We start from the raw sequence: 14424 nt of genomic DNA on the forward strand, positions 1-14424 counted from the left end.
CAACGCAGATTGGCAACTGTTCCACTGGATTCCCATATTGCTAATCTCGCTGCCTGGCGAAGCAGCTCTGCACGTCCAGTCTTTGCAATGACATTTTATTCATGAACAGAGTTGCCGAGGGTCACAAGTGCTTTTTTCCCTGTGATGTCTGTGCTGCTGGGCTACACACAGGGTTGCGGTGTAATTTCACGTGTGACAGGCCGACAACAACCCAGCATCACACAAAGATCAGCGAGTCCAACACCCGCCGCGGTGCGAGTCTCCATCTGCCTTCACCCCCCTAACGCGGCTGGGTTTACGCACCCAGGACCGGTGCCAACCCTCAGGCTCCCGCGTTCCGCCCCCACAGGGCAGCCGGACGAAGCCCGGCATCGCCCCTCGCTTCCCCGAGCCGGGCTGCCGCCGGCGCAGGGTCCGAGCGAGCGACGGCCGCGCTCGGCCCAGACCGGCCGGCCTGACCCGGCCCCTCCAGCGCGGCGCGGCGGCGGCGCTGCGAGGCTCCCGCCGGGAGACGCCGGCCCGGCTCCGCCGAGAGGAGGCGAACCGCCGTGGCGAGCGCCGTATTTCACCTAACGTGCGCGCCGGACCGGTGAGGCGCAGGAGCAAGGCCCTTCCCCCTCCCCGTGCAGGGGGGCGGGCGGGCTCTCCCCTCGGGCCCACCCAGCGTAGCCCGCGGGAGAAGCCAGGCCCCGCCCGCGCTGCGGGGCTGGGGGCGCGAACCGGCGGGCGGGAAGCGAGTCAGTACCTGCTCCGCCGCCCTCGGAGCTGGGACAGTAACCGAGCGCAGGCCCCGCCGCTGCCGCCGCCGCTGCCGCAACGGGGACTGTCCGCAGTCCGCACAGCGCCACCCTGCGGGCCCGCCCGCCCGGGAGCCCAGCGGCTGCGCCTCGGAGCCGGGGCGTGCGTGGGGCCAGGGAGTGAGAAAGGGCCGCACCCCACCCTGCACAGCAAACTGCCCCGTATCCCCCACGGGGGGGCCCGCACCGCGAGCAGCATCTCTGCCCCAGTGTTCATGGGCGGGACACCGCACCCGTCTGAGCCCTCCCTGGGGAGTGAGGTTAGTGGGGCAGGTCACGTTTCGCAGCGCTAGTGTTTCAGGCTAGCTGCAGACTCCAGTGCAGAGAGGTCCGTGTAGTTACACTCCGGTTATATGTTTGAGACCATAAGAACGGCCATACTGAACCAGACCAATGGTCTGTCTAGCCCAATGTCCAGTCTTCAGGCAAAAAGAACAGGAGTACTTGTGGCAGTGGCCAATGCCAGATGCTTCAAAGAGAATGAGCAGAACAGGGCAATTATAGTGATCCATCCCCAGTGATGTAGTCCCAGCTTCTGGTAGTGAGAGGCTAAGGCAGGGGTCCCTAACGCGGTGCCCACCATCTAAATGCACCCACATCCTGGCCAGCGGTCGAGCATCCGCCAAAATGCTGCCGAAATTCGGCGGCGATGCCTCTGGATGACGCTGCTTGCTGCCAACAAGCAACATCATCCAGAGGCGTCGCTGCCGAAATGCTGAATTTCAGCGGCATTTCGTCGGATGCTCGATTGCCGCCACAGTCCTTTGTCTGGCGCCCGCCAGATGAAAAGGTTGGAGACCACTGGGCTAAGGGATACCCAGAACATGGGGTTGCAGCCCTGGCCATCTTGGCTAACAGCCACCAATAGACCTGTTCTCCATTAACTTATCCAATTCATTTTTAAACCCACTTATACATTTGGCCTTCACAATATCACCTGGCAAAGAGTTCCACAGGTTGACTAAGTTGTGTGAAGTACTTCCTTTTGTTTGTTTTAAACCTGCTGCCTACTATTTTTATCGAGTGAGCCCTGGTTCTTGTGGTAGGTGAAGGGGTAAATAACACAACCTTGAGCACTTTTTCCACACTGCTCACTATTTTATAGACCTCTATTTTATCCCACCTTAATTATCACTTTTCAAGCTTTCCTCATATGGAAGCTGTTCCATACTCTTAATCATTTTTGTTTCCCTTCTCTCTATCTTTTCCAGTTCTAATATGTATATCTTTTTTCGCAATGGGGTGACCAGAACTTCACAGTATTCAATGTGTGGGTGTACCATGGATTTATAGAGTGACATTATAATATTTACTGTCTTATTATCTATCCTTTTCCTAATGGTGCCTAACATTCTGTTAGCTTTTTTGACTCCCGCTGCACATTTTTTTCAGAGAACTAGCCACAGTGGCTCCAAGATTTGTGTCTTGAGTGGTAACAGCTAATTTAGATTTCATCATTTTGTAGGTATAGTTGGGATTATCCTTGCTTGTCTTCCTGTCAGTATCCCAGTGTAGGTATTGCGATATACCAGAGACATGCACCCTAGAAGTCTTCCAAACCAAAATACCTCAACGTTCATAAATGTACCAGGTCAGTGAGATTATGCAAATCATTAAGAATTCTGACTACAGTACCACGTGTACCTTAAGGAGAGTTATGATGGCTTTTTAACCTGGTAAGAATTCAAAAATCAAAAGAACATGGAATTGGAAGCCAGTATTTCATGGGTTCTTATCACCTCTGCCATTAGCTTAATATGTGGACCTGAACATGTCACAACATCTCTGTGATGCCATTTACACATCTGTAAAATAATGTTAATGATACTTTTACCTGTGTTACCAATTCCAAGGGGAGCTCTGAGCATTGATTGGTTTGAAGAGTGCTTAGAAGAATTAAAATACCAAATAATGCTAATATTAGAGTGTAACAGACTTTTCTTAGATCTAGACAATGATATTCAGCATAGCCTCTAATAAAAAAAAAGTCTCAAGGTTTACATGAACCCTCCAGTAATCAAGGGTTCAGATAAACTAAATTATGTTTCTGAAACCTGCTAAAATAGGGAGGGACATCTATCTGTTTGACTGCAGAAACAGCTAGAGTGGGGAGGGCAACAATGCTTTTTGGTAAGTGTTGTCTGGATAATTGTGATTGTGCTGAGAAATAAGACACAAAGTGTGTTGGTGAAAATTCACCAACAGAGGGCTTGCATGCTTGTTTTTTTCATAGCTGTGTGTAAATAAAGGGATAGCTCTACCTCCCTCTAATGAGTGGGATTAGGATCATATAGTAAATCATCTAAACATGAGTTTGTTGGAATCCTATATAATATGACAAATGATGTTATTTGTCTGTTGTTGAAGACATTGTTGGTAAAATACTGAGTTTTCATCCATGCATCGTCTCCTTCACTCTTGTGGTGCTGTAGAAGAGTGTAGATCAGTGACCTCTATGACCCATTTGGCATATCTTTCTTCTCCAAATCAACAGTTAAAGGTGTAAGTGCATAAAAAGTGGATTTTCATTAAAATAGCTAGTTTATTAATCTGTGTGAGTATTTAAAATCCATATTTGAATTTAGCTGAGCTTTCAGGTGTTCAGATGATCCCCTATTCTGCACTTAGTATTAAATTATAACAAATCGGTGTTAATTAAATATCTCTGTTCAAGGTTTCAGACTGCAGTGTGAAGATAATGTGGTTTTTTTACTAAACAGGGTGTAGACACAGAATGGCTTTCCTGGGATCCAGTGGATCATCCCTTCATGCACCTGACTGGTGTTAAACATGTCACTGGTGAAACTATACTGTGATGACATCTGTGTTGTGGATGAAGAGCTCTTCTTGGCTGTAGTAACCAATCTGAGACTTCATGCAAAGATCATGTAGATGCATAAATAAAAGTTAATACAAAAAGGAGTTGTAATATACAAGGCCAAATCCCGAAATCCCTATGAAGGCAAAATTCTCATTGATTTCAGTGTGAATTTTGCTTGTGCAGAAAGCGCATGATCATTCTCAAAGTCACTTAACATAAGTCTCAGGAGTTTTCAGTGGACTTTAGTTATGATTCTCATATACAAACATAGTTAAGATTTGGGGGAAAAACCCTTACAAGAAGGTTGTTAGCAAGAAGCAAACATTAAAAAGCCAGAAAATTCAAGGTTATGATTAAAAGTGCAAGAAATAAAAACACGTAAGTGTAAGACATATTATACTTAAGCTACTTTAATTCTGCCTCCTTGACAATTTCAACCTTCCTTTGTTCCTTTCCAAGCAACATGTAGGTTTTTCACTAGGTGAATCCACTAACCTATCTTATTGTTGTTGTTTTTTTATGTCTCTCTTTTTTGGGGGGGAGGGGCGGAGGGAAAGGATTTGCTATGAAGTGGTAAAATACTTAGACTTTTTGGACTCTTGGTCAAATTTTTAAGGTATCATAAATAAGGAACACTTTAACCAACTTATCTCAACTATTGTAGAAGACTTTACCTCCTCTGTGGTTTTGATGCTGATTGTCCTCTATTTGAGGATTTTTGGGGGCATGGCCAAAAATAAGGCATATTATAGGAACTATCTAGGAGCCACTGCATATTCAAAATAAAACTGACCTACAATAGCAAGCACTTGCCTATAAACTATTTTTAGTATGTACACAAAGCATTTAGTATTTTTCCCTAGTCAAAATGAAGGATCTTTTCATTCTCATAAACCTCTAGGGTGAAATTGAAAGGCCATTATTGAACCCCCTGAACAGTACTCACTCCCACTGTGGTGGATTATACCAGGTATTTGCCCTGTCAAGGGCTGTTAGACTATGTGTGCGTCTCAGTAGTTTTGAATGGACCATTCATCCAAATGAACAGGAAATCCAGGATTTCAAGGGTGTTTGGCTATAGAGGAGGTGCCCACAGGACATGCCTATTACCTGTATATGCCTTGGACATTATATCCATTTGCATTTGATGTATTAATGCAAACAAACTTTGAAATAATTAATTGTGCGATTTTTTGACAATTGTTAAAATCCAGTTTACTGGTATTTTACATTTGTGTTAATACAAAATATGTCAGAGTCCTGTCTGAGTTCCCTCTTGTGGCACAGGCAACTGTGTTTGGACCCACATGCTGGATCTGTGTGTTTCTAGGTTCCCTTAGGTCTGGACAGGCTTCAGCCTCAGTCTCTGATCTCAGGCACACTTCCTGGGCACAGACTCACTATCTCGTGCCACTTCTAGGGAATGGATCCTTATGGTTCAGCTCCCAAGATACTTCAGTGGCTCAAGCACACTTTCCCAGAGCAACACCCTTGTGGGTACCCTGATTTTTAGTTTAACCCTTTGGGGTCATATGACAGTTGAAGCAAATCAAACATAGACTTTGTAGAATTTCTAAACCAATCATCACTCATTTACTTATAGACAAAGTACAGGAAATACACAGATCTAGGCAAAATAAGAAACACATATACACAATTCCCACCTTCAGAGTCCTTGCTACTCTTGAGCATTCTTTGAGTTTTGGTCACTGCCTTTGGTGCATCTTGTGGACCCCACTCCCTGTCCTCATCCTCTCTTCCTGCGCACGGAGTCTCCTCTGATTCCTGAAACAAGCATCCCTCAGTCTGGCCACATCAAGCAGTCAAAAGGTCCCCCTCACTCATTACATCATCCTTTGTGTTCCCTGAATCTTCCAGAGTCTGGATTTTTGTTGTTGTTTGTTTTGTTTTGTTTTGAAAGCCAGTTCCAACACTTTGTTTCTTTTTTCCTTCTCTTCTGCTGGGTATTTTTCACTGCTCCAACCATTCCACCTACAGACAACCTGGGTAGAACTGTCAAGTATCAGAGGGGTAGCCATGTTAGTCTGGATCTGTAAAAGCAGCAAAGAGTCATGTGGCACCTTATAGACTAACAGACATATTGGAGCATGAGCTTTCGTGGGTGAATACCTACTTCGTTGGTTGCATCCGACGAAGTGGGTCTTCACCCACGAAAGCTCATGCTCCAATACATCTGTTAGTCTATAAGGTGCCACAGGACTCTTTGCTGGGTAGAACTGGTTTTCCCCTAGGCAGCATCATTTCATTGTTCAAATGTGCTGTCATTTGAATGGAAGGCTATTCCGGTTAATGACCTGGGCTGGGAGGTATGTGACTCCAACCCTGGAAGCAACTGGCTGATTTGTTATATACTAAAACATACAGTGATACAACACTTTCATAAAATCAACCAGAATTCATAAGTTTCACATAGACATATTTCCATCACAGAAGTCTTACCAAAAAACTTTGTTTCCTCCATCAGAGGCCATGTTATAAATATGGACTGGGATAAAGGAGAAGATTGACCATTTGAATATTTTGTTTATGGAACTGCTTTCTCTGAGGTTGAAATTGACTATCTTACAGGAGATCATAAGGTAATGGTAATACAACTTTGCATTTCTATAACACCTTCCATCTGAGGATCTTTTACCAGAACTAATAATGAATTAAGCCTCTGTTGTGAGGCAGACTGGGTGGGTGAAATTTGGGGATGGGGGTCTGGATGCAGGTAGGGTGGGGCTCAGTGGGAGAAGGGCTTCCGGGTTCAGAGGGGCTATGGATGCATAGGGAGTGGATGAGGGATTGGCTCCTCATACAGTGATCCTTCCTGCCCATGGCTGAGAAGCAATGGGGGCAGGAAGCGGGAGGGGGTGTGGAGCCTCCTGAAGCCGGGGGGAGGTTTCTGGGGGTGGGTCTGACCAGCTTCAGCCATTCGTTGCAGGGGAAGAGGAAGTCCTGTCCTCCCTCACCCCAGCTGGGACTAGCAGCTAAGCCCGGCACAGGGTAGGAGCCACCAACCAGGGCATCCCCAGACCTGTCCCCCTCCTCGGTGATTTAACTCTCTGCTGGCTGCTCCAGGCACCCAAAACGATGCGTCACACTGCTGGGGAGGGACGCGTGACTGCTCTTGTGGCTTCCCTTTGCTTCTCCATCATTTTCTGGGGAGAAGCAAAGAAATCTGCAGGGGCCATGAATTCTGTACATGCACAGTGGCCCAGAATTCCCACAGAAGTACTGCCTGTGCAGATCAAGTTGTCGGACTGGGACCTTTGTCTCCAAACTCTTTAAGAAAGCACCTTACCTTTGGTTCAAACAAAGATGACTATTCCATTTTAAATATTTTCTCTATGTCTGATTATAGATAATAAAAACTACAATTAGATCTGGAGCAGGAGTAGTCAATAGGTGGACCACAGGCCAAATCCAGACTGCCAGATGCTTTTGAATGGACCCCAAAATCTTTTTATTAATATCATTATTGTTATTTTATTATTATTATTTTCTCTGGAGTCTGGACTTTGGCTATACTTTGATGAAGAAATCCGGACCTTGACGAGAAATAATCGACTACCTTTGGTCTGGAGAATAAATTCACAGAGATTTTTGAGTTGGTGCTGAACAGAGGAGAATGTACATAGTTATATTCAGCCAATACAATTTACAGCAAAAAATTCAGAAGATTATGAATCAAGAATACTACTTTTCAGTATAATATTGCACTGGTACTACAAAACATACACACATACAAAAATTATGTCAGTATATTGCTGCATCATATATTGATTAGACCATTCAGTAAATTTAAACAATACTTGTTTAATATTTATTGTGCATGTGATCCATAAAGCATGTACTATGTATGATGTATTAAAGTGTTTTGCACTTGCCATATTGTTCTTTCCTAACCTATCTGGTGAATGAAAATATATCAATTTGACTTAAGATAAAAGTAACTGCTGTTTCCAGTGCCACAACATAATTTGCTGTGCCTAAAACTATTTGTAACCATTTGTTGTGGATATTTATGGCTGTGGTTATTGTTGTGGGTATTTTATATAGTTAAATATTATAATACAATAACACAATCTAAATAGTTTGTATTTTTATTTCCAAAGTATCTTCAATCCTTCCTGTCTCCCGCCCCACTCAAAAAAACCCAAACCAACCCTCCCAAACACATTTTGTTTGTTATCCTTCCATAATGAATTCCAAAGTACTTAATCTACTGTTTTCAGTGGCATATTTCTAATCTACAGCAATAAGGCTGCTGTTCTTACCTTTCAGTGTTGCAGTATTAAAGGAATCAAATACAGTAAAGGAAGTGTTTTTTCAATTATTGTAATTTGTTTTGCAACTTCTTCTGCTCTGTAGTTGTCCTGCAGTTTTTTTCACTGAGCTATTACATTTGTAATTATGACAAAAAAGTAAATGAAAAAATACATGAAGATGTGTAGTCACTGGGTGTTTGTACTGGTCAGCTCTCAAATTATATAGCATCTCTCATCTGTGCAACTGCTAGGCATGAGGGAGACAACAGCTGCTTCCTGTGGATGCCACAGGATTCTTTGCTGCTTCTACAGAACCAGACTAACACGGCTACCCCTCTGATTCCTGTGGAATGGTTTTCAACCTCTGGTCCACCGACCCCTGGGGGGCACTAGAGACTATGTCTAAGATTTCATCCACACGTCCACTTGAAAATTTTAGAGCTCTGCAAATGATAAAAAGTTGAAAACCAGTGCTCTAGGAGCAGCAGGCTCCCCCTACCTGTGCCTTCAAAATCATCTTTCTAGCTACAGCTTCTTAGACACACAGTAACCAAATTCCATATGCCTTTATTAAAGGCAGTGTTTTCTGTAGTATGGATAATTCTGTACGTAGTTTACGTATAGCCGTTTCCTGTTCTATTTCCAAACCTCCTGTGCCTCTTACTCTGTGCTTCCATTGGCACCTAAACACTTAGCCCCAAATCCCGTATGTTCTCTTTACATCTTGTATTTAATTACACCTTAGCTGGATGGCTAGATTTTGAATTGGGGAAGGGAAGCACTGGCATTTAAAAGGGCAGTGAACTCGAGTGTAATCACCTATTTGGCAGTTTTCAGCCATGCTATCAATGCGCGTGGTTGTATTATTTGCAAAGACCTGTACTTTGTCTAGTGCTTAACGGGTGAGGGCGGGGGGCCGGGCGCTGACTGAGCAGCAGAGCTGGCAGCAGAGTTCGGGCAGCAAAACCCCAGCAGAGACCAGCAACCGCCTGCCCGGCTCAGGGCGGGCCCTCACCACGGTCCCAGCGCAAGCTGCTTCCCGCTATACGTCTTACCAGGCCACGCCCTCTGCCCTGCCAGCGCGCTCCCGCCGGAGTCTCGCCCCGCCCCCGGTTCAGACCTCCGCCTCGCCTGGAGCCGCGCGCGCGCGCTTCCCCTGCTGGCCTCTCGCGCTGTTTGCCGAGTCTCAGGCGCGCGGTGCCGTGAGGCGGCTGCGCGCGCCCAACGGAGCTGCCGTTTAACGGCCGTTGTGTGAGGGGTCGCGCAGCTGTAGGCGGGCCGGGGGAAGCCCGTCTCAAATCAAGCACACTAATTACAAGCAAGTTTCCCTTTTATATTTTAAGCTGTTTGTACAAGGCTTTGTTTTGGTTTTTTTTGCAACAATTACACTAAACATTATATTGTAGCTTGTTAGAAGTTTTTATTTGCATGTTTATTTATGGCCTTCACAGCACAGACGCGTGCAGACTTTTCTTCCCCTTTTTTCTGTTTTACTGCCGCTTTTTGCTGTTTCGAGCTGTACTGCAGCTGCAAGCTAAGAAAGCTGACAGTTACAAATTTTGCTTGCTGTTTATTAGCATTTTAGGCTTGTTGCCGGCCCAAAGGGCCCGAGGAGGAGCAACAGCGGGGTTCGTTGCCCGGTGTGCGTCGCGCTAATTAACACACCAGGGTGGAGAAGCAAACCAAGTTTATTTGAGCCCAAATAAGGTGCAAGGGAGAAAAAGCATTCTCAAATCCTGCACACCCGCACGCAGGCGGGGTCCCAGCATTTATACCCCCCTTGTTTTCCCCCCTTTCTCCCTCCCCCTTGCAACAGTTACACTTAACACTATAATGTAGCGTGTTAGAACTGTTCTCATTCACATATTTATCCATGGCCTTCATAGCACAGACGCATGCAGACTTTCCTCCCCCTTCTTCCCCCCCCCGTCTTACTGCCGCTTTTTGCTGTTTCGAGCTATCCTGCAGCTGCAAGCTAAGAAAGCTGACAGTTACACATTTTGCTTGCTGTTTATTAGCATCTTAGGCTGGTTAAAGTTTACAGCATGGAAGAACTTTGGTTCACTCAGGCCCAGAGTCACAACTTTGGTTCACTTAGGCCTAGGGACACCAATAGGCTGGTTAAAGTTCGCAGCATGGAAGAACTTTGGTTCACTCAGGCCTAGAATCACAACTTTGGTTTACTTAGGCCTAGGGACACCAACAATTCCCCCCTTTGAGAATACTCAACAAACTTTTGGCTGAATTTTCTCAAATTTGAGGACAAAAAGCAATGAAGATCTGCAGAAATATTTACAACTGCTCTTTTGAGCTTAGTCACCCCCAGCCCAGGAATGAATGCATGGACAAAAGAGTGGAATCTTGTTCATTTAACAACTAAGGGATTGGGGCACTGACTATAAATCAGTTAGGTATACCAAGTGGTTTAATTTCCCAGATGTCTCGGTGAATAATTCAGTTCCATATGCATTCTTTCCATGAACCCGGCAGGATTCGGTACGTGGGAGCCCACACCCCCCTAACCAGTCCATATGCTTGGAAGGAGCACTGTGAATGTCCCACTTCCATCCAGAAAGTGTCCAAGTATGTCTCCATGACCACAGGTCAGATGGTACTCCTGATGTGTCTGTAAGGGCAGTGGGCCAAGTCTGGTGCTCAAGATCATTCCGAATGGCCATTAGCTGGTCATTCAGGAAATCCTGAATTTTTAAACATACTAGATTCCACTGCAATGCCTTCCCAGCCTCAGTGATATTCAATACCATTTTTGTCAGTAACTTCTGGGTCATAGAACTAAGGGTGGAAATGACATGTAACTCACTAACTTCAGCCTGTACTTAAGATAGCTGAGCTCCAAAAATAAGGCTAGTGGCCTTTTTAGTTGGCCCAATTTTTTATTATGTTTTTGGCTTTTAAGAATATTTTAAATGGCTGCTGCACTATTGGCCCTAGCCCACAGGGATCTGGTCAATTTCCTCTTTTTTTAGAGGAAATAACCCAGGCTTTTTATTATGCTAATTGAATGGCAGCCCCTTGTGAGCAATTTAAGTATGTAGAAGTGATCTGAAAACTGGATAACGGCAATGTCATTTAAAATTCAGTTAGGGAGGGCAATACATGCTGAAGGATTTATCCAGGACACAGGGCGCAGCCTGTAGAATAAACCCCAAAATTCAATTAATACCATATTTTTAAGCATGGGTCCCACAAATTTTTTCCTGCCAGTGTATAATTTTTTGTTTTTTTACCAGGGTCAGTTCTTAATGTCTTTTTTAGTTAGGAATTTCTGGACTTTGGCAATGTCAGTGGAGTGAGTGTTCCATTTTCTTTTCCGAAACAGTGTGATTCAGCATCCTACAGGGGAGAGGTTACCAGCACATTACCCTGTAATGGTTTTTGATTTTTTTAGAAAAGTTCAAAGGCACAGTAGGTCTGTCAGTGGACAAGGGAGAGGTTAACTAGCACTTCACCTTGTCCCTTTTTTTTTTTTTTTTTTTTTTTTTTGCTGTCCAGAAGGCACAGTGGAGCTAGAAGGAGAAATAGGCTAATCATTAGTAGGAGAATTCTCCTGATGTGGAGGGGTCTTTTTGCAGTGAGAATCATGGGTCCAGGCAGTCAGTCTTTGGCATTTCACAGCGGTGTTGGTAGTCAGCAGGACTTAATAAGGGTCTTTCCAGCATGGAGCCAAAGCAGTCTTTCGTTGGTGGACCTTTACATTGATCCAGTCTCCTGGTTCCAAGGAGTGGCAGAGCTGCTAGGGTCTTTGGGTAGTGCTTTTTTACCTGTGAGAAAAGAAACCTAACACATTTTATTAGTGCCTGGCAGTGTTTTACAGATTTTATAGCTGCGTGTGCAAATTTAAGTCCCCCCCTTTTTCTGGTTATTAGCCAAGTCTTAACTGTGAGTAGTGTTTTTGAATGGGGCCAGCGCCTTATTTTTAGACTGAGCATGCTAGCTATTTTTTTTTAGTTTATTTATTTATTTATTTATTTATTTGGCTTTTTTTAACTTACAAAGGAAACTTCCACTTTTTACTTATACATTTTTTTAACCATGAACACATAAACATTGCCATTATACAGTACATTAGTTTTATTATTTAATGTATGCCACATATACCCTTCCACTAAAATAACTTTATTACAGAGCTTTGGAACAACAAGCCAGGACAAGCACACCCACTTTGATGAGTTTATTCAATACAATTTTTAGTCCAATAGCTTCCCACCATCCCCAGCCCTCTGGCTAGAAGTCTGAGGTAGCCAGAAGGATCCCATGTACAATATGGGGAGTGGGTTAACTTTTCATGTCCTTGCTTCCAAAGACTGTTGATATGCAAATTTTAATAACAATTTTCAATTAAAAGATTTGGCTAATGAAGTTTCTTTTTTTTATTTAAGGAAATTTATTAGACTTTAGTATATCACATTTTTTTAGGTATCCAAACACTTTGTATTTTAAGTTGAACAAAACAAGTATTTGCATTCCAATCCAACCCTTTTGCTTGATTTTAAACCAGACCATTCCATGAAAATATTAAACAAAACACCACAAGACAGAACATAGAACACAAAACATCATTTCTATTGTGCCAGTAAATGCATGGTACGTTGAATGCTGTTTAGCTGGCATCAGTTTTCTTTGATTATCTGAAAGACAAAAACAGAGGTCTACCCCTTCTGGGCAGTCAATCATTGCTTAAAATATACAAATACCCTTGTTGATTTCAGGCAAAACAGGGGAATTACCCCATATTTTCTTGTATGTGTTTTATAGGCAGCCCAGGTTTCAGTGGCTTTTACTTTATTAGTTAGATAATTTGCATTAATACAGATGCTTTCTGGCTTGCTTTTTACTTTTAACTTTTGCTTTTAAACACTGAAAGAAAACATTACCACTTATAGTGCCCTTAGAGCCTAATACAATTTCAATTACATAGCACTGTATACATTTTTCAGCTAATTCAACGAAATTGTTTATAGCCAAATTACTGCAATCTAATAATTTCTTTGCCTGAATTTATTTATAAACATTTTAAAGACACCAAGAACTTTTCTTTTTAGCATTTTTGCAAAGTTTAACTGCTGTTCCCTCCAGCAACTACAGAGTTAACTTTTTATTTTTTTTTAATTACTTGCTTAAATTACTTATTAATTTAAATTACCATTCCAAATATCCTCCTGGGTATTTGAAATCCCCATGCTTATACTTACTTACTTTTTTTTTACTACACCCTTAAAAGTTTCCAACCTGTTTTTCAATCTTTCTGTCTGTTGCCTGCCCGCCTGGGCCCGATCCTGCTTTTCTCGCTGAACCGTTCCTTCCATGAGCACCAACTTGTTCCACTACCAGTTTAGCTAGGAGGGTGGGCTTTTCAACTAGCCCCCCCCCTTCTGGTCTTTTCCCTAAAACATTTTTATTTACAAGACTACCCGAGTCCTCCCTTGTGAGGCTTGCCACCTGGGCAAAAATACATGGCCATTGGGTAAAGGCCATTTACTTAACATATAATTCAAACCCCTTTAGGGGGTTTACCCAGAGACCCACCCATTTGTCTGCTGACACTTAAACAGAAAAGAAAATTACACAGAGAGCAGAGGGAATTACAGTCTAAGCCAGATTTTCCTACTTTTATTACACTGTCCGTTACAGGGGACGGGACAGAAGGATCTCAATACAACCTTAGAGCTTCATTGCACACAATGGCTTCCACCCTGAGGAATTACGAACGAGAAGTTCAGTTCTGCCCACACACCTAACGCCCAAATGAACAGAGCAGAAAAACAACAGTAACCGGTTAAACAGAACAGAACCAGATAGTGCACCAAAATCAGATAGTGTTTCCTTATTCTATTAGGGCTTACCTTTAATCATGCAATCCTTAACATATAACACCAACAGTACCAAACAAGGCAAACATAAAATAACAAGGGTAAAACAAATAGATGGTGTAAATTCTGCAGGGCTCCCCCATTCTTAATTGCTCACCAAACTGTGACAAATTTTTGTTACCAATTTATTCCTCATGTCAGGTGATCAGGCTGACACTGCAGGACGTTGGGGGAGGATAAAGAAAACACACCATATAACCAAATTTTAAAGCTTCATTAAAAATAATAAAACAACAATGGAGAGTGTTGGGAACGCTCCCACATCACTCAGGAAAAATATGAATGCCCCAAGCCTTAAGCCACTTTAATACTCACACATGTCCAGACTGGCCACGTCTGTGTATAATGTTTAGAGAAGGGGAATAGGTGGACGGGAGATTATCCTGTATATAGCTTGTCCAGAATTTCCAACATGCTTCCGCTCTTGGGAGGGCTGTTCTTTTACACCCTGGAATCTCCTGCAGTGTCTCTTTCAGAGATTCCAGTCCAGGTCAGCTGCCTGTGGCTTCTCCAGTGTCACCAAGCCACACCGGCTCCGGGGTCGCAAAGGCACACTGTTGGATCTCACTGGACAGTTAAGCTTTGCAAATGTAATCTCAGTTCTGTAACTTGTATTGCCTTTGGTTTGCCTGTCTCTATTT

General features: G+C 43.6%; 1 protein-coding gene and 1 long non-coding RNA gene across 4 annotated transcripts in view; both read left to right on the forward strand.

The window, feature by feature from the left end:
- Nucleotides 1–322: 322 nt before the first annotated feature.
- On the forward strand, nt 323–8015 carry LOC123378466. Of its 2 annotated transcripts, none has more exons than XR_006582627.1 (5): nt 323–589; nt 2263–2388; nt 3518–3996; nt 6104–6218; nt 6986–8015. It is a non-coding gene; the product is annotated as an uncharacterized LOC123378466 (long non-coding RNA). The 2 variants fall into 2 exon arrangements; XR_006582626.1 differs by lacking the exon at nt 323–589 and adding an exon at nt 597–1057.
- Nucleotides 8016–9094: 1079 nt separating this feature from the next.
- The window catches only part of SGO2 (shugoshin 2), a 32974-nt gene continuing 27644 nt past the window's right edge, over nt 9095–14424 (forward strand). Inside the window, exon 1 of one of the 2 annotated variants that reach the window (XM_045032275.1) lies at nt 9095–9210. Coding sequence is in view for 1 of the 2 variants with exons in the window: in XM_045032278.1 (XP_044888213.1) it covers nt 14372–14373 (2 nt within the window). In the remaining variant the exon portion in view is untranslated. Of the gene's footprint in view, nt 9211–14339; nt 14374–14424 lie in introns of those variants that run through there. The other variant, XM_045032278.1, reaches the window with a different exon arrangement.

This window comes from Mauremys mutica, chromosome 10, assembly GCF_020497125.1.
Source record: "Mauremys mutica isolate MM-2020 ecotype Southern chromosome 10, ASM2049712v1, whole genome shotgun sequence".
NCBI lineage: Eukaryota > Metazoa > Chordata > Testudines > Geoemydidae > Mauremys > Mauremys mutica.